Source organism: Pongo abelii, chromosome 9, assembly GCF_028885655.2.
Source record: "Pongo abelii isolate AG06213 chromosome 9, NHGRI_mPonAbe1-v2.0_pri, whole genome shotgun sequence".
Lineage (NCBI taxonomy): Eukaryota > Metazoa > Chordata > Mammalia > Primates > Hominidae > Pongo > Pongo abelii.
This window is the reverse complement of record NC_071994.2, coordinates 46,442,349-46,465,418: the sequence shown is the minus strand read 5'-3', so window position 1 is coordinate 46,465,418 and position 23,070 is coordinate 46,442,349. Positions and strand designations below refer to the sequence as shown.

At 36.1% G+C, this 23,070-nt stretch overlaps 1 protein-coding gene and 1 long non-coding RNA gene across 4 annotated transcripts in view; one reads left to right on the top strand and one right to left on the bottom strand.

Moving 5' to 3' along the window:
* NELL1 (neural EGFL like 1) overlaps positions 1 to 23,070 on the top strand; it is a 926,144-nt gene that overhangs the window by 240,053 nt on the left and 663,021 nt on the right. For both annotated transcript variants that reach the window (XM_002821956.3, XM_002821957.4), the window contains exons 6-7: positions 21,758 to 21,830; positions 22,827 to 22,909. In XM_002821956.3, the coding sequence (XP_002822002.3) occupies positions 21,758 to 21,830; positions 22,827 to 22,909 (156 nt within the window). The remainder of the gene's footprint in view (positions 1 to 21,757; positions 21,831 to 22,826; positions 22,910 to 23,070) is intronic.
* LOC129048666 (uncharacterized) overlaps positions 1 to 23,070 on the bottom strand; it is a 46,388-nt gene that overhangs the window by 15,769 nt on the left and 7,549 nt on the right. For both annotated transcript variants that reach the window (XR_008511197.1, XR_008511196.1), the window contains exon 2: positions 6,639 to 6,747. This is a non-coding gene — a long non-coding RNA (uncharacterized LOC129048666). The remainder of the gene's footprint in view (positions 1 to 6,638; positions 6,748 to 23,070) is intronic.

Here is a 23,070-nt window from a genome sequence, read left to right as displayed (position 1 = left end):
GTAGGAAGAATCAATATCATGAAAATGGCCATACTGCCCAAGGTAATTTATAGATTCAATGCCATCCCCATCAAGCTACCAATGACTTTCTTCACAGAATTGGAAAAAACTACTTTAAAGTTCATATGAAACCAAAAAAGAGCCCGCATCGCCAAGTCAATCCTAAGCCAAAAGAACAAAGCTGGAGGCATCACACTACCTGACTTCAAACTATACTACAAGGCTACAGTAACCAAAACAGCATGGTACTGGTACCAAAACAGAAATATAGACCAATAGAACAGAACAGAGCCCTCAGAAATAATGCCACATATCTACAACTATCTGATCTTTGACAAACCTGAGAAAAACAAGCAATGGGGAAAGGATTCCCTATTTAATAAATGGTGCTGGGAAAACTGGCTAGCCATATGTAGAAAGCTGAAACTGGATCCCTTCCTTATACCTTATACAAAAATTAATTCAAGCTGGATTAAGGACTTAAATGTTCGACCTAAAACCATAAAAACCCTAGAAGAAAACCTAGACAATACCATTCAGGAAGGACATAGGCCTGGGCAAGGACTTCATGTCTAAAACACCAAAAGCAATGGCAACAAAAGCCAAAATTGACAAATGGGATCCAATTAAACTAAAGAGCTTCTGCACAGCAAAAGAAACTACCATCAGAGTGAACAGGCAACCTACAGAATGGGAGAAAATTTTTGCACTCTACTCATCTGACAAAGGGCTAATATCCAGAATCTGCAATGAACTCAAATTTACAAGAAAAAAACAAACAACCCCATCAAAAAGTGGGTGAAGGATATGAACAGACACTTCTCAAAAGAAGACATTTATGCAGTCAACAGACACATGAAAAAATGCTCATCATCACTGGCCATCAGAGAAATGCAAATCAAAACCACAGTGAGATGCCATCTTACACCAGTTAGTATGGTGATCATTAAAAAGTCAGGAAACATCAGGTGCTGGAGAAGATGTGGAGAAATAGGAACACTTTTACACTGTTGGTGGGAATGTAAACTAGTTTAGCCATTGTGGAAGTCAGTGTGGTGATTCCTCAGGGATCTAGAACTAGAAATACCGTTTGACCCAGTCATCCCATTACTGGGTATATACCCGAGGGATTATAAATCATGCTGTTATAAAGACACATGCACATGTATGTTTATTGTGGCACTATTCACAATAGCAAAGACTTGGAACCAACCCAAATGTCCAACAATGATAGACTGGATTAAGAAAATGTGGCACATATGCACCATGGAATACTGTGCAGCCATAAAAAAAATGATGAGTTCATGTCCTTTCTAGGGACATGGATGAAGCTGGAAACCATCATTCTCAGGAAACTATAGCAAGGACAAAAAACCAAACACCACATGTTCTCAGTCATAGGTGGGAATTGAACAGTGAGAACACATGGACACAGGAAGGGGAACATCACACACCAGGGCCTGTCACGGGGTGGGGGGAAGGGGGAGGGATAGCATTAGGAGATATACCTAATGTTAAATGAGGAGTTACTGGGTTCAGCACACCAACATGGCACATGTATATATATGTAACAAACCGGCACGTTGTGCACATGTACCCTAAAACTTAAAGTATAATTTAAAAAAAGTGTTCTCTTTTCACCACATCCACACCAACATCTATTATTTTTTTATTTTTAAATTATGACCATTCTTGCAGGACTAAGGTGCTATTTCACTGTGGTTTTAATTTGCATTTCCCTGATAATTAGTGATGTGAGCATTTTTTCATATGTTTGTTGACCATTTGTATATACCACATTTTCTTTATTCATTCATTCATTGATGAACACTCAGGGTGATTCCATATTTTTGCTTTCACAAATAAATAATATTTGCTTTCACTAATCTATAAATAAACTAGGGGAGTCTCCTACTTTATTTATAGATCTAGGTGGCAATTGCACAGTGTTTATGTCAAGTTAATTCATCAATATGTACTTTTATGATTTGTGTAACTATCTGTATATATGTTATTTAATAAAAATGTTTACTAAACATATATGCATATATGCATAGTAGGTAATTAGAGGGAAAATGGATACATTTGCCATCATACTGAGTGATATTTAACATACTTCTTGCAGTAACATATAGATCAAGCTAGCAGAAAAGGTAGTAAGCATATGGATTTAAACATACTTAACAAGTTTAATGGCTATATATATATACACACACACATACACACTCTACCAACAATGAACACATCTAGAACATGGAATCTTTGTGAAAATTAACTTCATAAAAGGCCATAAAAAGGAAGTCTCCACAAATTACAAAAAATGATACATAGACCATATTCTCTGACGACAGTGCAGTTACGTTTAGAAATAAATAGTGGAAAGATAACTAACCTCCCACCTTTGTATGTTTGGCAATATAAACAGTATCATTTAAAGTAACTAATCAGTCTGGGGGAAAATAATAGTATAAGTTAATAAGTAACTCAGAAAGATAATAAATATCACAATTTGTGAGATGCAGCTAAAGCAATTCTTAGCAGTATTTATCTTTAAATGCTTGTATTAGAAAAGGTAGATATTTAACGAGTTAAACATCCAAATAGGGAAGTTAGAAAAAGAACAACAGAATGTATACAAAGAAAGTAAAAGGAATGAAATAGTAAGCATGAAATTGTAAGAACAGAAATTCATAAAATAATGAGTAGGGTACGACAGGCAAGATCAAGAAAGCCAAAATTTGGTCATTTGAAAATACACTGGGAAGTTTGAGCAAGAAGAAAATGAGAGAAGGCATAAATATATTAGAAATAAAAAAAAATAACAATAAATGCTGAAAAAATTAAAACAGTAGTAACCATTTGTTAACAACTTTATGCCAATAAAATGGAAAATTAGAGAAAAACTGACAAGTTTCTAAAGCTATATGAATTACCAAAATGTACTTCAAATAAACAACTATGGTAGTCTTAGCTTCATTAAAGTAATTGAGTTTATGATTGAAAGTCTATTGTACCAGTTAGCTTTTGATATACAGCAAATCAAAACAAAGCTTAATGGCTTAAAACAACAGCCTTTATTTACCTCACGATTTTGTGGGTTAGCAATTTGAGCTGGGCTTACTCTGCTGGATTTTATTCTCAATGGGTTCATTTGTACATCTTTGATCAGCTGCTGGGGTTTCTGGGGCCTGGTTGTGCTAGAATGGCCTTCGCTGGTATGGCTCATCTCTGCTTCATGTGGCCTCTCGATTTCCAGAAGTCTAGCCCAAACTAGTTTACATGATCATGGAACAAAGTTTCAAGAGTCAGAGCAGAAATGTGCATGGCCTTTTGAGGCCTAGGCTTGAAACTTGCACTAGATTACTTTGCTTCATTATATTGGCCAAAGCAAGTTACAAGCCCAGCTTAGATTCATGTGTATTGGAAATAGATTTGACATTTTGATGGGATATGCTACAAATTCACATTGCACAAGGTATGGGCACAGTGAGGAGCAAAGGACTGGGACCATTCTGGCAGTCTACCATGTCCCTCTACCAAATAACCACGAGGCTCACACAGTTTTACAGGGGAGTTCTAGCACACATCCAAGGAAATAATTCCAATCTTATATAAACTCTTCCAGAGAGGAGAATAAATGAGAATACCACTCATCTAATTTTTTGAGGATAGTGTCACCTTGATTTGCAGACTAGACAAGGACCGTATGAGAAGGGAATTGCTTAAGCCAATTTACTTTTGAACAGATTAGATTAAAAAAATTAAACAAAATATTATTAGCAAACTGTTTATTAGCAGTGTGTATGTATTCATGTGTGTCTGGGTGTGTGAGAGAGAACAAGTTGATTATTTCAATAGTGAAAATTTGTTTTTCAGAAAATTTCTTAATGAAATTCACTACATTGAATAGACAAAAGGAGAAAAAAATTCAATGGTCTTCTCAAGAGGCAGAAAAGGCACTAGAAGAAATTCAATACTGACTCATTAAAAATTCTTAGCAAACTAGAAATGGAAGGAAACTTCATTAAATTGATAAAAGTACATGAAGTAAACATATCAAATATCATACTTACGGTTTAAATATTAAGAGAATTCCTGTTAAAAACAGGAACCACACAAGAATGACTATTATCAATGTTTCTATTCAATGTTGTACTGGAGGTTCTTACCAGAAAAATAAGTAAAAATCTTAAGGATTACAATAAAGAGAAATGTAGTTATTAACTTATATATTTGCCTATATAGAAAAAATGATCACCAAATTATTAGAATTAGCAAGAGAGTTCAGAAAGAGTGCTAGACGTAAAGCCCAAGATAAGATCAATTGCATTGCTGAACAAAAGTAGCACAGTAGCAGCTGCAACAGCAACAATAACAAAAACTGTAATTAAATATTTTATTTATAATATCAAAAGGTGAATAAAATACTTAGGAACAAATCAAATCAAATATATACATGACACCTATGAAGAAAATTATAAAATTTTATGGAAAACCACTGAAGAAGACCTAACTGGGGAGAAGTACACTATGTTCTTGGAGAAGAAGGCTGATAATAATAAAAGTGTCTGCTTCTTCCACATTGGTCACTAGGGTCAGTGAACTTGTAATCAGTTCCCAAGAGGATTTTTTGTTTTTTTTTCCTGATGGACTCTGCAAGCTGTGCTAAAATTTTTAGGGAAGACCAGAGGCCAAGAATAACTAAGACATTTTCTGAGGGAGAAAAAGGAAGGGACTTAGCCATCCAGATGTGAAGACTTATTGTAAAGTTATAGCAATCAGCAGAGTGTGATATCACTACATTGATCAGCACATGAACCAAGAGATCAGAATGGAGAGGCCAGAAATGACCCTTTCATCATATGTGGAAACTTGGAAACTTGAAACATAACTGATGTGGCATTCCTGACCAATGAGGAAAGGATGGATTCATCAATACCTAGTTAGGAAAATCAGTTATTTAAAAACATTATATATATATTATAGACACAGACATTGAGTGATATAATTGATTTTTGTGTACAGTATAAGGAAAATCTTCAAATATATACCTGGACCCCATATATAAAAATCACTTACAAGTACAATTGAATTAAATACCTAACTGTCAAAGCTCAATGTTGAAAGGTTTAGAAGACAACATAAGAAGATATCTTCACGATCTCAGTCAGGATAGAGAAGTTCTTAGACAAGATAAAAAAATGCACAAGTCCTTAAAGAAAATATTGTTGTGTTTACTGCATAAAATTCTAAAAATTGTGACAATACATCAAGGAAGATCTTGGCAACAATTAGCAAAAAAAAGGATTCATTGAAGAAATGCTGTAAATCAATAAGAAAGCTTTTTTTTTTTTTTTTTTTTTTTTGAGACGGAGTCTCGCTCTGTCGCCCAGGCTGGAGTGCAGTGACGCGATCTCTGCTCACTACAAGCTCCGCCTCCCGGGTTCACGCCATTCTCCTGCCTTAGCCTCCCCAGTAGCTGGGACCACAGGCGCCTGCCACCACGCCCGGCTAATTTTTTTGTATTTTTAGTAGAGACAGGGTTTCACCATGTTAACCAGGATGGTCTCGATCTCCTGACCTTGTGATCCACCCGCCTCGGCCTCCCAAAGTGCTGGGATTACAGGCGTGAGCCACCGCGCCCGGCCAATAAAGCTTTTTTAACTCAATAGGAAGTCAGGCAAAAGATATAAAAGGACGGTTTTCCAAAGTAGAAAACATAAATAGCCAGTGAACATATTGAAAGTAATTCAAGTTCACTAGTTATCTTAGAAATGCAAATTAAAACCATTATGAGAAACCATTTCTTCACCCATTAGCCTGGCAAAAGTGAAAAACCATCTGACAATGCTATGTGTAGGGGAAGTCATTGAACAATGGATTCTTACCCATTGTGTTGGAAACTTAAACTGGTGGAACAAATAGGGAAATTTGGGAATCCTTGTAATGTGCATACATTTTGACATAGGAGTCCAACTCTTTGGTATAAACATTGAAGAAACTCTTGGTCATATACCCAGGTATATATGTATAAGCATCATCACAGGAGTTTTTTTTTTTTTTTTTTTGATAATTTCAAAAACTTGGAAAAAACCTAATTGTCCATCAATAGGAGAATGTTTAAATACATTGTAGTAGGGACATAGAAACATAAAAATTAGTGAAATTGAACAAAAATTGATGAATTGCTAAAGTAATTTTAAATGAAAAGCTAGTAGCAGGATAAAATTACAGTATTAAATCATTTATATATTTCAAAATGCAAGATAATTCAATATACAACTTATTGATACATCCATATATATACAAAGACAAATGTATAGGAATGATAAACACTAAATTTAGAATAGTTTACTTCTGAGAGGAGGAAATGTGAGTTTTATTAGGGTTGTGAACCCAGAAGACTTCAACTATATTGAGGATATTTTATTTCTCAAGTGTTTGCTATATTTTGTTTTGTACATCATAAATATTCAAAATGTTTAAAATGGCATACTTTTTCAGGGTGATAATCCACATATATATGTGAATATATGTATATATGTGTGTGTGTATATATGTATATGTATATAATTTTGCCATGTTTCCAAGAATGAACAGAAATTCGTCCAAGTGTCTCACTTTAAAACTGAACTCACATTCAATGCAATGGCGTTTCTTGTTCTGTAGCTAGTTACTTCCTGGTGAAGCTCTCCTTTTCTTGTGCGCCCTGGATCTGTAATGAAGGACAATGACTGGTTCTCAATCCTGAAAAGACATTAAAATCACATTAGAAGACTTTAAAAATCAAATTATTGTGTACACTTAGACCTCTTCATTGAGAATCTGAACAGTAGGGTCTAAGAACTGACACATTTTTTTCACAACCTTCTTATTGGTTTTGATTTATTCAGTTTGAAGGCTCAAATTTGAGTGCACTGACATACGGGAAATATGTGTTGATGGCCTAGATTATGGTTTTGCCTTATCTCTATAAGGAGCCCACAAATCTAACATATGGTCAGTAATTAGCTTCTAATTAGTGACTTTTTAGATTAGTGGTTCTCTAACTTTAGATTGCATACAAATATCCTGGAAGGCTCGTTAAAACACAAGTAGCTGGATGTCAACAAAATGTTAGAGTAGAAAACCTGAAGCTGCTGTTTCTCGACAGAAACGCTGAAAAACAAGCAGAAATTGTCAGAACAAACTTTGTTGGAACTTAGGAAAATAGTCAGAGGTTTATAGCAACTGAGTGAATGCTGAATCAAGAAAAAGGCAACCTTAAAGGAGTAGGAAAGCTGTGAGGCATGTTTACTTGCCTTTTGCACCATACCGTTTTTAACCCAGTGGCAGTCTTGAAAGATTTCAGCTCATGTTCCTAGTGTAGGACAACAGTCTCTGGTTGTGGAGTGAGCAGAGCAGACCTTATTCACAAATTATTTCGCTTATCTATTCTAACTATCTGGGACTATGTGAAGAACTGACAAAAGGTACTTGTAGCTCAGAACTCTTCCATGCTAGAAAAAAGTGGCAGGCATTGATTTATTGCATATTTCAAAATAGCTGCAAGAGAAGATTTGGAATGTTCCCAACACGAATAAATAACTAATGTTTGAAGTGATAGTTATCCCAATTATCCTGATTTGATCATTATATATTGTATGCATGTACCAAATATCAAATGTACCCAATACATAGGTACAATTATTATGTGTTAATTTAGGAAAACATTTCAAATCTAACAAACACCATGTAGCTGCCTGGGGCCAAAGAGTATGGTTGAGACATACAGTAGATCACGTAAAGCAAAGAGAAAATGCTGGAAAAAGAGTTTTTTTGGACAATTAGGACATTCAAAATCACCTGTGTGTTCAAGGAATTTAGAAAGCCATATGCATGCCTAGGGCAAGAAGTAACGTCAGAAAAGACTTGAGAACACCCAAAGCTTTCATCTTGGGCTGATCCCTAGGATCAGTGCAAGCCTGGCTAAGTGTTGAAGAAGGTTCCCAGCACGGAGAAAATCTGCAAAGGTTGGAGGAGTCTCTCTTTCTTGTTTTTGGCTGCTGACATTCAAGGAAATCCCTGTCAAAATATTTTTTTTAAGTTTTTTTTTCTTTTTTTTCTTTTTTCTTGTTTTGAGACAGTGTCTCATTTTGTTGCCCAAGCTGGAGGACAATGATATGATCATGGCTCACTGCAGCCTTGACCTCCTGGGCTCATGTAATCATCCCATTTTAGCTTCCTAAGAAGCTAAGACTACAGGTACATGTGACCATGCCTGGCTAATTTTTAATTTATTATTTTTTTTTCAGAGACAAGGTCTCACTATGTTGCCCAGGCAGGTCTCAAATTCCTGGCCTCCAGCAATCCTCTTTCCACAGCCTATCAGAGTGTTGGAATTACAAGTGTGAGCCACCTTGCCTGGCCCAAAATACTTTATAACATAAGATTAGGAACAGAGATTTCAGTTACTACACATGACTAGAAATACAGTCTCTGCAAAAATAGTTTGGTAAGCCACTAAAGAAACGTACTACTGTAGTATTCAACAACCAAAAACAAAGAAAAACAAAACTCAGCAAACCCCAGTAAAGGGGCAGATCTGTTCTCCAGTGTTAATACATTATAACATCCAAATGTTCAGTGTTCAAATAAAGTCACAGGCAAACAAAGAAAGAGGAAAGTATTGTCATTCAAAGGAACAAAATAAATGAACAGAAACCATTTCTGAGGAAGCACAGAGGTTGAGCTTACTGTACAGACTTTAAAATAACTATCTCTAATGTGCTTAAAGAGCTAGATGAAAACATGGATAAAGAAATAAGTCAGGAAAATGACGTATAAACAAAATGAGAATATCAATGAAGAGATATAAATTATAAAAAGGAACCAAACAGATACTCTGCAGCTGAGAAGTACAACTGGAATAAAACACTTACTAGAGGGATGCAAGAGAAGATATGAGCAGGCTGAAGAATGAGTAATGGAACTTCAAGATAAGATCATTGAAATTAACAAGGCTGTGGAGCAAAAAGAAAAATGAATAAAGAAAAATGAACAAGGCCTGAGGGATGTATCTGTAGGACATTATCAAATAGACTAATGTATGCACCAGGGGTGTCTCAGATGGAGAAGATAGAAAGTACTGGAAAGAAAATTTGGAACAATAATGGTTAAAACTTTTAACATTTGATGAAATATATGAATCTATGTATCCAAGAAGTTTAGCAAACTGTAAGTAAGATAAGCTCAAAAGTATCCACACTGAGATACATTATGATAAAACCATCAAAAGATAAACACAAAGAGAATCTTGGGAGCAGAAAGCAAGACATGACTGTCAAATACAAGGACTTCTTCATGAGATTAGCAGTCAATTTATCATCAGAAACCATGGAGACCAGAAGGCAATGGGTTGTCGTATTTAAAGTAGGGTCATTACTACTGACCTTACAGAAATTAAAAGGATTAAAATAGAAGACTATGAATAATTATATGAAAACAAATTAGATAACCTAGATGAAATGGACAAATTCCTAGATACACATAACCAACCACGACTGGATCATGAAGAAGACTGGATCATGAAGAATTAGAAAATCTGAAGAGACTTATAATAAGTAAAGTGTTTGAACTGGTAACAAAAATCTCTCAACCAAGTAAAGTCTGGGACCAGATGGCTTTACTGGTGAGTTGCAACAAACATTTAAAGAAGAATGAACATCAATCCTTCTTAAACTCTTCCAAAAAATTGAAGTGGAGAAACATTTCCTAACTCATTCTATGAGGTCACAATTACTATAGTACCAAAGCCAGATAAGGACATCATAAGCAAAGAAAATTACAGACCAGTATCTCTTATGAATGTAGATGCAGCATTTCTCAACAAAATACAAATGAATTGAATCCAACAGTGTATTAAAAGGATTATACACTATGCCCAAGTGGGATTTATCCCAGGAGAATGGTTTAACATAAGAAAAATCAATCAATATTATATGCCACATTAATAGAATAAAGGAAAAAAAAAACCCACAGGATCATCTCAATTGACACAGAAAATGCATCTGACAAAATCCAATATCTTGTCATGATAAAAACACTCAGAAAATGAGCAACATATGGGAACTTTCTTAACATAATAAAGGGCATTAATGAAAAAACTCAGAGCTAGCATTATACTCAATAGTGAAAGACTCAAAGTTTTCCTCTTAAGATCAGGAACAAGGCAAGGATATCACCACTGTTCTTTAAGACTGTACTGGAATTTCTAGCCAGTGCAAATGGGCAAGAAAAATAAGTAAATGCATTCAAATTGGAAAAGAAGTAAAACTATCTCTTCTTACAGATGCCATGATTCTATGTATAGAAGTTAGATCCCCTACTTCACACCATATATAAAAATGATCTCAAAATCAACTAACATTCTAAATATAATAGTTACAACCATTAAATCTTAGAATAAAAAGTAGAAGTAAATCTCTATGGCCTTGCATTTCACAATGGATTCTGTTGGACACAAAAAGCATGACCAGCAAAATAAAAAATAGATAAATTGGATTTCAAAATTTAAAAAAATTTCTTCATCAGCCAGGCATGGTGGCTCACATCTGTAATCTCAGCACTTTGGGAGGCCAAGGCGGGCGATCACGAGGTCAGGAGATCAAGACCATCCTGGCTAACACGGTGAAACCCCGTCTCTACTGAAAAATACAAAAAATTAGCCGGGCATGGTGGCGGGTGCCTGTAGTCCCAGCTGCTTGGGAGGCTGAGGCAGGAGAATGGCATGAACCTGGGAGGCAAAGCTTGCAGTGAGCCGAGATTGCGCCACTGTACTCTAGCCTGGGCGACAGAGCGAGACTCCGTCTCAAAAAAAAAAAAAAAAATTTCTTCATCAAAAGAGATTATTAAGGATATGAAAACAAAACCAAAAAAAGGAAGAAAATATTTTGAAATTATGTATCTTATAAAAATTTAATGTCCAGAGTATACAAAGTACTCCTATAACTGAACAAAATGACAACCCAACTGAAAAATGGGCAAATGATCTGAATACACATTTCTCCAAAGAAGATATACAAATGGCCAATAAGCACATGAAAAGATACTCAACATCTTTAGTCATTAGGAAAATTCAAATTAAACCTCCAATAATATATCACTTCATACCCCACTGGTTATAATTTTAAAATAAAATTCCCATCCTATTAGAAAATAGGGGAAAATAAGTGTTGGTGAGGTTGTGGAAAATTTGGAACTCTTGTGTATTGCTGGTGGAAATATAAAATCATGCAGCTTGATGAAAATGCCAAAAGCAATTGGAACAGAAGCCAGGATTGACAAATGGGATCTAATTAAACTAAAGAGCTTCTGTACAGCAAAAGAAACTATCATCAGAGTGAACAGGCATCCAACAGAGTGGGAGAAAATTTTTGCAATCTACTTATCTGACAAAGGTCTAATATCTAGAATTTACAAGGAACTTAAACATATTTATGAGAAAAAACTTCATCAAAAAGTGGGCAAAAGAGATGAACAGACACTTCTCAAAGGAAGACATTTACACGGCCAAAAAGCATATGAAAAAAAGTTAAACATCACTGATCATCAGAGAAATGCAAATCAAAATGATAATGAGTTACCATCTTATGCCAGTCAGAATGGCGATTATTAAAAAGGCAAGAAGCAATAGATCCTGGTGAGGCTGTGGAGAAATACGGACATTTTTACGCTGTTGGTGGGAATGTAAATTAGTTCAACCATTGTGGAAAACAGTATGGCAATTCCTCAAAGATCTAAAACCAGAAATACCATTTGACCCAGGAATCCCATTGCTGGGTATACAGCCAAAGGAATATAAGTCATTCTACTGAAAAGACACATGCACACGTATGTTTATTACAGCACTATTCACAATAGCAAAGACATGGAACTAACCCAAATTCCCAACAATGATAGACTATTTGATAAAGAAAATGTGGTACATATATACCAGGGAGTACTACACAGCCATAAAAAGGGACACGATCATGTTCTTTGCAGGGACATGGATGAAGCTGGAAGCCATCATCTTCAGCAAACTAACACAGGAAGAGAAAACCAAACACCACATGTTCTCACTCATAAGTGGGAGTTGAACAATGAGAACACATGGACACAGGGAGGGGAACATCACACACTGGGGCCTGTTGGGGGGTGGGGGCAAGGGGAGGGAATTTAGAGGACAGGTCAATAGTACATCAAGCCCCCATGGCACATGTATACCTATGTAACAAACCTGCACATTCTGCACATGTATCCCGGAACTTAAAGTAAAATTTAAAAATAAAATTTAAAATAAAAATAAAATGTTGATTAAAAAAATTAAAAAATAAAATCATGCGGCTGCTGTGGAAAACAGTTTGTTGGTTCCTCAAAAATTTAAACACAGAATTATATGTAATCCAGCAATTCCTCTCCTTGGTTTATAGGCAAGAGAATTGAAAACAGGGACTCAAACAGACACTTGTATGTCAGTGTCCACTGCAGCCTTATTCAAAATACCCAAAAGATGGAATGAAGCCAAATGTCTACCCATGTATGAATGGATAAAGAAAACTTGGTATATGTATCCAGTGGGATATTATTCATCCATAAGAAAGGAATGAAGTTCTGATACGTACTACAATGGGGACGAGCCCTAAAAACATATGTTATGTGAAGGAACCATGCACAAAAGGACAACTATTCTATAATTCCATTTATATGAAATATCAAAAATAGACACATTTATTGAGACAGAAAGTAAATTAATGGTTAACGGGATGGCGGCGGGAGTCATGGGAGTTATTGCTTAATGGTTACAGAGTTTTTGTTGAGGCAATAGAAAAGTTTGATTAATAGTGGTGATGGTTGCATAACACTGTGAATGTATTTAATGCCACTGAATTGTGCACTTAAAATGTTTATAATGGAAAATTTTAAAAAACAAAACAAAACAGGTAGCTTGGTCCTGTTTCCAAAGTCTGATTCAGTGGGCCTAGGTTGGGACCCAAATCTTTTCATTTCTAACAAGCTGCCAGGTGATGGTGATGCTACTGGTTCTGGGACCTGCTTTAGACTGAAACATAACAAGAACTCCAGGGCTGGGAAGAAGAATCTTGGTTTCAAGGGATGGAGATCTGAGTTTGAATCCTGAACATACCTCTTTATTATAGCTGTTGAACTTGTGTTGCTTTGCTTTTTGAAGCCAGTGACGTTACTCTCTTGCTTAAATTCTTTCAGTGACTCTCTATTGCATGTCAAACCAGTGTAAGATCTGGTCCTTGCTCTCCTCTGCAACCTTCTCTCATGCCGTTTTCTCTTCTGCCCACCATGCCTCAGCCACACTACTCTTTTTATAGTTCCTTGAACATAACAGGGCCTTTTCACCTGCTTGTGCCCAGGAAAGTTTTCATTCGGTTGTTTGAAATGTTGTCTTCTTTATTTTTTTTAATTAATTATAATTTGTATTTTAAGTGCTAGGGTACACGTGCAGGATATTTTCCTGGAGCACCCTCTCTTTGCAGGTCCTTCACCATTACTGCATGTATCGGTTAGCTATTGCTGCACAACAAACCCCCAAAACTCAGGGGCTTATATCAATAAGCTCACAGGTCTGCTGAAAAATTGTGTTGATAAGGATCAGTCTTGGTTGATCCCCTCTAGATTTACTCATATGCCTGTAGCTGGCTGGTGGAGTTGGCCAAAGGCTGACTCAACTGGGATAGTCTTAGTCCCATGGTGATTAACTCCTGACTGGGGCAATGTTGACGACTGGACCATGTGTCTTTCATTATCTAACAGGCGAGCCTGGGCTTGTTCCCGTGGTGCTCGGCAATGTTTCAAGGTAGAGTAGATGCTCACAAGACCCTTGAGGCCTAGACTAGGAACTGGTACACCATAGCTTCCACAGTGCTTTACTGATCAAAGCAAGTCACAAGACTAGCCCCAGACTTAAGGGGTGGGGAAACAGACTCCCCCTCTTGAAGTGAGGGTGTACAAAGTCACTCTTCAAGATGAGTGAGTACAAATGGGGAATCAATTTGCAATCATTCTATCACATACTTTCCAACTGAAACATCTCCATTTCCGTCCTCGCACTCACCGCAGTTTGAGAGTATAGGCAGGGCTGGCTTCATGGGCCATCAGCCTGTGCAGTCCCACGGGGGCGGTGCTTAGAAAGGTCCTGTGATTAGATTAATGCCATGCTGTTGCCCTCTTCAATTGTTTAGTAAATTTTGAACAAGGGACTCTGCAAATTATGTAGCAGTTTCTAAGTATAGTTTATGTGGGTGTTTATTTGTTCATCATTGGTCTTTCTAGATTGTAAGCTTCACCAGGGTCAGAACTATCTCTCATTCAGCAAGTGCTTAGAAGTACCAGGTAAATAACTGGCAGACAATATACTGTTAATGAATGAATGTACCAGTTATGAATCTATCTTCTTATTTGTAAAGTTCCAGAGATGTCTTTCCTGAAGGTAATGCAGATTATATAAGAATATGTATTAAAAGCAACTTGCACATAGTACGTTTGTAACACATGTCCCCATCCCTTTTTAGTATTTAAGCACATAAAAATGCATTTCTTGGCATTTAATGCTCCCTGTATGTTTAACTGTATACTGTAGAAATGAAGGCACTCTTCCTGTCTTTTAGGAATTTCTGTTTTAGTTATGAGGATATGATTAAGAGAGAGAGAACAGTTCTTCCTATTATCTATTCCAGCTTGATGAGTGTATGATTCTCTGTAGATATAAAGAACTTTGTGCTTGAGCTCAAATACCTGGTACAGACAGATAACACAAAGAGCGTTCAGAGACTTGGACAATCATTTTGCTGCACAGGTGGGTTATGGAATGTAGAGGACAGAACCAACAGTTATTGAATGCTTCCTATGTTACAGACTTTGGCCCTGCGTATATTATCTCAGTTAATTACATTTCACCTTCAGAGAAATCCTACTAAGTTAGTGATTTTTATCCCCATTGTATAGGTCAGGCAATTGGACTCAGAGATTAAGGAAGTTGCCAACCTTATATAGCCCAGAAGTGATGGAAATGGGATTTAGACTCAGTTCTTTATGATTTCAAAGTCTTTGCTCCTTCATTCAACAAATATTTATTAAGGGCTTACCCTGTCACAGTTACCACTGTGTTGATTAAGGAGACATGATATTCAACTACACCAAGTACCACCAGGAGACAGAATTTGTCTTTTTCTGGGTTTCCAGCTTCAAAGAATAGGTGATCCCAGTGGAAACGTCAAAAGGCGATGGCAGTTTCACACAGCCCATCTTCCTAGAGAGCAAGGCGGTTCTTCTTGCTTCCTAATAGGGGCGGCTTCAGGGAATGGCTTATTACAAAGATACTTTCCATGGGGCAGCTTTCAAAACTCATCTTCTCCTTAGAATCCTGGATGCCAGGCAGTGCTTCTGGCCATCCTTTTATGAGAAGAAATTGCTGGGGTAGGGGAAATATGTCAGTGTCTCATTACAGAAATTACCTCTTGATCAATTCAACACTACAAAAATCTCCCTGAAAAAGAGGCAGCCACTTCTCAGGTGAGACTCAGCATAGCTCCAGGCTTTTAATATTTATCTTGTACATGCTGCCTCATGGATTCAACAACCACATCTGCTGAATTGCTCCAGAACTAAAAATGCTTATGATGTGCTTTCAGGTTAAAATAACATTATTCTCTATTTTAAATATTATTATGTTGCTTTATATGCAAAGTAAAAGCTCCTCACTTGTCAAACCTAATTTCTGGACCCTTGTGGATCCTTGTGGGTAGTGCAAAAAAAGTGCTGCTGATTAAATAGCAGAGGATGGAATCACTTGCTTGGTGCCTGGTACATAAGCCTCTAGCATTAGGTAATTCCTGTCTCAGACACAGAACACAAGCTGGGAATTTCTTCACTTCAAAACAGCATCCATTTGAGAAAAGCTGACCAGTAGTGATAGGCTTATCTGAATCTTCTGATTGTCATAGATTTTCATTATCAGGATGGTTGACTACCCACTCAATTTCCCTTTGATGCATTCTAAGCTGATTATGCTGTTACAATTTCAGAGGGTGAAAAATAAAAAAATGAGCCGAGGTGAACCGAAGTAAGTTATAAGGATGCTTCAGGGGTTGAGTGTTCTGACAATTTCTAAATAGTTGAGGCCTCAGGGAGACTTTTCATTCCAAAGCCTTTCACAGAGGCCAAGGCTCTCCTGTCTTTGTTTCTCTGTCTCTGTGTCTGTCTGGTGAACTTGGGTCTGAAAGCTTTCCCTTACCTGGACATCACTGTCTCCTCTAACAGCTGAGGTATCACTGGGAAGTGAAATTGATAACAACTTTTTAAAAATTCCACAGCTGTTGTGTTTACCTCAGCTGCTTCCCATAATTCCACAGATGGTAAACATATGTTTATAGGCACATTGAAAAAGAAGCTATATTGGATTCCTCCCGTCTTTAATTCTTATTTTTCCTTTCATGCAGAAAGTCAAAGTCACAGAACTGGGGAATCTTACACATTTGAAGATTAATATTTCTGTGCATTAAGACTTTGGAAACAGCAGGACAGCTAATGATATGCTAATGAGCTGACAGTTTTTATTGATCGAAAAGTGTCTTTCTTGGCGGTTTTGCATGCTGGAATATTTTATTAACGTCTTCAGGGCAGAAGTACATGATTGGTTGCATTTTGAAAACCCTCCCTGTGAGTTTCCCAGGTCCTACTTTTTGTTAGCCTGTTTCCAAAGCTTGAGTCCCTGCCAGTTTATAAACAGAACACATCTTCATCCATATATTTACATGCCCAGCAGGAAACTCTCCCACCCCTTTTTCCTCTCTCTTTCAAAGCAATTTGTTTCAGTATTTTAGCATACAAAAAAATAGAACCATTTTCTTCAATGTAAACAGAGATCTGCAGGGAAATAAGAGCATTAAAAAAGAATTAGCATTTGGTGGTGAAGCTGCTTTCATTTGTATCAGAAAGCTTTGCATGTTTAGAAGAGCTGCTTAATCTTAGTTATTGCATACACAAGAGGGACCTAATTGGATAATTTTCTAATTTTTTAATTGCATCTTTCTATATTTCTTAATGCAAAATGAGAAACGTTCTAGGAATAATAGAAATAATGGGCATTAGTTCCCTAAACATTAAAAATCCATAATATACAATGTACCTGGTGCAAATTTATTTTTCAGTGCATGGTGAGCTGACAGCAGGAGGTACAGTGTGGCAACAGGTGGATTAAACAACAGGAAAAAAAATCAATTTTTCTGCCGTCCATCCGTACTAATAGTAAAAGCTTATTAATTTTGGGCTCTGCACCTTAGGGATTTATTTAGGGCCTCAGATCAGCTGAAGTTCATCATTACACTAACAATAAGAAAATGGATTGTTTAGCAAATTAATAGTGTAAATAAGATTACGGGGGGCGGGGGGAGGAGGGGAGGAATATTAGGCTACCTAAAAAGACTTCTGTTTTCTAGCACTGAAAAACTGTCTTAGCAAATTATTTTTATCTAATACAAATAGTTTTGCATGTTTGATTAGTATCTATCTATTAAGGCAATTAAGATAAAATCTCATTTTGATAACAAGACCTCTTTGTAGCAACATGTTGTTAGTTCATGTTAAGGGGATCCCTTAAATGATATATTTTTACCTACAGCATATTGTAGTGACCCAGCACTGGTTTTAGAGTGTTAATCAAAAAGTGTCTGAATCTGTCTCTAGCTAATGATAAACAAGTCTCAATCAATTTAGAAAAGTTTATTTTGCCAAGGTTAAGGATGCACCCATGACACAACTTCAGGAGGTCCTGAGGACATGTGCCCAAGGTGGTCCTCATGTATACCCTGTTTTATACATCTTAGGGAGACATAATACATCCATCAGTACATGTAAGATTTACATTGGTTAGATCTGGAAGAGTAGGACAACCAGAAGGGTGGGGGCTTCCAGGTCATAGGTAGATTTAAAATTTTTCTGATTGGCTATTGGTTGAAAGCATTATCAGTAGTAAGGAATGTCTGGGTTCTGATAAGGGGTTGTGGAGAAGAAGCTTTTATCATGCAGATGAAGCCTCTAAGTAGCAGGCTTCAGGGAGAATATATTGTAAATGTGTATCATTAGACTTAAGGTCTGTGTTGATGTAAATGCTGGAGGGGTTTAATGAAGCATGTTCAACTCCTTTTCATCATGGCCTGAACTAGACTTCCTGGTTAACTCTGGAATGCCCTTGGCGGAGAGAAGGGGGTTCATTCAGATGGTTGGGGGCCTTAGAACTTTATTTTTGGTTTTCAAGAGTTAGTAGCCCTGTAGTATATAGCCTAGGATTAAGGTATCCTTTAGAAAAGCTACTTAGAGTATCAAAGCCTTAAATTTCTCATAGGTCATATGACCAGGTAATCTGGTCCTAGATAAGTAGTTCTTATGGAAAGTATCAAAATGACCTCAAGACAGTTTTCAAAATAGTCATGACTGTTCTTTCAACCTCTTCCAAAATTCTGATATATACCCTAAATTAAAAACTAATGCCCTACATGATCTTCACAGATCCTAACTGTGCTCAAAATTATGTGGTTCAGTATTGTATAATTCATAGTTTTCAATAATTCGATGCTTTAGAATATTTATTGTGTTTACTATGTGAAATCTACTACAATAGGAACTTCAGGGGATACTAAGATGAAAATATATTATCTTTGCATTCATGGTGTTTATAATACAATCTAGTAATTCTGTTGGGTTTTATTCAGTTCCAAATCAGTAAGATTTTACTCTATTTATATATGAGTTGGATGCAATAATTTTAACCATTGTGAACTTTTAATGAGTAAACCCTCTTGCTCCAAAAGAAGCAAATGGTTGACAATAGAGCAGAATTTTTCAAAGTGAGGTCCTTTTACCATTCATCAGAATCATCTGGAAGAGGTTTTTTTAAAAAAATGAATATTCCTGGGCTCACTCCAATCCTACTGAAACAGGATCCTTTGGGTTGACGCAAGAATCTGAATGTTAAGCAGATACTCAAGGTGATTCTCAGGAACTTGAAGTTTGAGAAACACTGCCAAAATGAATAATATGAAATAAAGCATAGGTCTGAAAAAAGGAGATCAAATGAGGTCAGCTAATACAGGCCCAGATAGAGTTGCATTTTTCAGTTAAATGTAGATACATTTAGAGTTAAATGAGGAGAAATAATAAAAATTTTGTCTTTTTATCCCTTATCTCCTTTGGGAGAAGTTGTAGTGCTGAAAGGCACATTTTCATCTGTGGAAATCCTCATAGATGATATATATATATACTTTTTTTTTTTTGAGAGGAATAAGGCTGATTGAGCTCCTTTGTAGTTTTATACATTATAAAATCTCTTTTGTAGTTTTATGAAGGAAACTACGTGCTTAGCAAATGCTTCTTTTATCAGCAAATGTCCTGGCAGTAAATTGTCCATATAGCAATTTAATACCAGACCTTCTGATTCTTATTCTGGGGAAGGTGCTGCGATATACATAAATATGTGTAGTCACATGCATACACACACATGCACTCAGACATCTTTAGATTATAAATGGTATCTGTAGGGTATCACCACTTTTCTTTTAATCCAGCATTGACTTACAACCATTCAAATAAATTAACATTCCCATCTTGATTCATTTGGTAAGAACACATTTTCATGCCAGTATGTGGGCTCACCTCTATGACCTTTCCTTATAAAAAATACCAAGTGCTTTGGGTTTTTGTGTTAATGAGCATTGGGAAGCTGTCAGCTTTTATTTCTGTTTTTTGTTCAAGTCAACATCATTGACCTTCGCCTAATGATCTATGTAACATACGCACACAGGTACCAGAGATTAAAAGTGGAAAGACAGGGAAGTGAGGAGAAATGCACATAGAGGAAAGGTGTGAGGGCAGGTGATTTGTAAATCATAATGTCACTAAAATGAGTAAGGTCACTTGAAAAGGAAAAGGAAAACTGCTGTGTGCTGTATTTTTTTGCTTTAGGATTAGTGGAATGGGGTATTATTTTAAAATGAGTTTTCAGTTTGGTTTTGGAAAGGGATTTAACACCATGACACATGTGCTCCAGGATTCTGGGTACCCTTTTCCATGGATGATAAAAATAAAAATAAACTAGGGTCTTCTGATGAACAGGTATGGATCCGATCCTTTTCTGTACATATACTTCCACCAATTCTGCATCACCAGCTGTCCTGGTTTGCCTAGGAGCCTCTGTTTTAGCGCTGAATTTTTCCATGTTCCAGGAAATCCATAAGATGGAAATCTATGGTTTTGTCTGTTTACATTCTTTTATTATTATTATTTGAAAAGTAATGGAAGCACAGATGTCTAAAATGTGACAATTTCAGTTTGGAGGCCTGTTTCATTGACCTAGAACATGAGTGCTGGGTGGATCTTTAGTTTTTTCATCTAGCACTTCTTTTCCAGATGAAGCAACTGGGGCCCATAGAAGGTGGCTAACTTATTGCCTAAGTCTGCGCAGTTAGCTAGAGACAGATCCAGAACTTGAAACCAGGTTCCCTGACTTCTAATCCATGCTTGTCTCAAATTGCCACGTGTGCTTGAAGGTGTGATAGCCTCTCAAAAGAGTTAATTTGTTTTGAAAGACTGAGTAATTTCATCCTAGAGAGAAGTTAATTCATTTAGATTGTGCTCCATTAATTGCTCCCTAGTATTCCTCTGCAAAAGATTATGAATTAATATTGAAGAGCAGTGGCAGAAACTTCTTCCCCATGGGGAGGCTGTCTTCTCTCATAATCGCAAACACTGCATCATCTTTGAAGAGGAAGAGGTTAATAAACATATAATTCTGTGGAAGAGGTGCTGTGATTCTGTTATTTCTATTAATATTTCCAATTAATATTTTTTCTTGAAATAATAAGCCAAAAACAGCATTTGCTGATTGCCTTCTGCTGTTTAGAAGGTGAGCACATATATGTTAAATGTTACTCCCTCTGAAAGACTTGCAGCACTCTCTTAAGCCTATATTTTATTTATAGAATAAGCTCAATATTCTGAACCAGCTTCTACATCTTCCATCTGTTCTGTAATATCTCTGCCATCAAATCAGAAAAAACCCTAACAACAGAATCTTGAAATTCAACTTGAAAAATTCAAAAGCCAAGTCAATATTTTCATAGAGACATGACAGCCCTGATGACTTTCTTAAATTTGAGCTATTCTTCCAGACTGAATTACAGAATTAAAAGACCACCTTTTACTCTTGTCTTAAGACTCATCAACAAAGACTCATGTTACTCAATTAGTTGAGGAACAAGGATTGTTATGGAATTTTCCCAATGTCTAATTTTATTTCCTTGGCTCAATGAATCAGTAGAAAAATTTTAGTGTAATATGTTTCTATTATATTTCTTCCCACTTTAAAAAAATCCTGTAAATCAGCAATATTTAATATTCCAGGATGATTAGGGCATTAAGGAGAATTTTTATTGAATCAATACTTTTTACTGATGTATCTTTGGTGTTATAATCTATAATTGGCGTTAACTAGTGGTAACTAATTGGAGCTTTCTCCACATAAATGTACAATTCAAGATTCCTAAAGTAGGATGCTTTAGAGTAGTTCAGTATGTACTAAGGCCAGCTCACCCTTTGAATGAATCAATTTTTTTGAAAAATAATCTGACCTGCCAAGAGTATGTGATTGCATAGGGGCCATTTGAGCTGGTAACTGTAATCTTGATTGCCACCTGTCTCTTCTATTATCAAGGGGATCATCCAAGATGGGAAGATCATCTTTATGCCGAATGGATATATAACACAGTGTCCAAATCTAAATCGCAGTAAGTAGCAACTTAAAGCATTGTGATATATTATATAACTTGTTGATCATATCAGAGAAACATATTTGGAAAGATAGACCCAAATTGTTTACAGTGTTGACTTCTGAGGTGCTGGGGATAGTGAAAGAGAACTTATTATCTACATTATATAATTCTGTGTCTTTAAAAAAATATGTATCATTTATTTTATTAATCCGTTTTCTCACTGCTGATAAAGACATACCCGAGACTGGGTAATTTATAAAGGAAAGAGGTTTAATTGACTCACAGTTCCACATGGATGGGGAGGCCTCACAATCATAGTGGAAGGCAAAACAGGAGCAAAGTCACATCTTACATGGTGGCAGGCAAAGAGAATGAGAGCCAAGTGAAAGGTGAAACCCCTTATAAAACCATCAGATCTTCTGAGACTTATTCACTACCATAAGAATAGTAAGGGAGTAACTGCCTTCATGATTCAATTATTTCCAACTGGGTCCCTCCCACATGTGGAAATTATGGGAGCTACAATTCAAGATGAGATTTGAGTGGGGATGCAGCCAACCCATATCATTTATTGAATTAAAATTTGAAAAGAAGAGGGTTACATTAGCAGTTTCTATAGGTGGATGTAGAAAGATATGTTTAATATATATTTTTAAAAACTATTCCTTAAGATTCTTGACCTGGATGAGAGTTTACTTTTTCTTCTTCTATGATACTTCACATTTTTTAAGTTACCTCCCTATAAAAATGAGAGTTTAATTTTAACTTTAAAATGTCATGTTGCCTTTCTTTTTAGTTAACAATGCCTTTTTCTGTTCCTTTCTTTTTGCTTATTAAAATAGGAAAAGATCCAGACCTGAAATCCTCTGTGATTTCACTCAAATTTCAAAGCAATATCAACCAAAAAAACCCCCAAAACTCTTCTACATAGTCACATATCTACTGTTTTAAAATTTTATTTCTTATATTAGCACAATATAAATATATATATTTTATATTTTCTTTATTGAGCTTGCCCAACCTGCAGTGATTTCTTAAGCCTGGTGCAAGGAATAATGGATTTACAAGAGCTTTTGGCCAAGATGACTGCAAAAGTAGGTATCTAAATTTCATTTGTGATGTTTCATTTCTTTTTCTGTCCTTTCTGGAATTTGGAGTGATATGTTATAATGGAAACATTTTTAGCCTTGGCATCTGCTATATGTTACTACAAAAATGTTTTATTCTTACTCAAAATAGGACTACCAATAGTAAA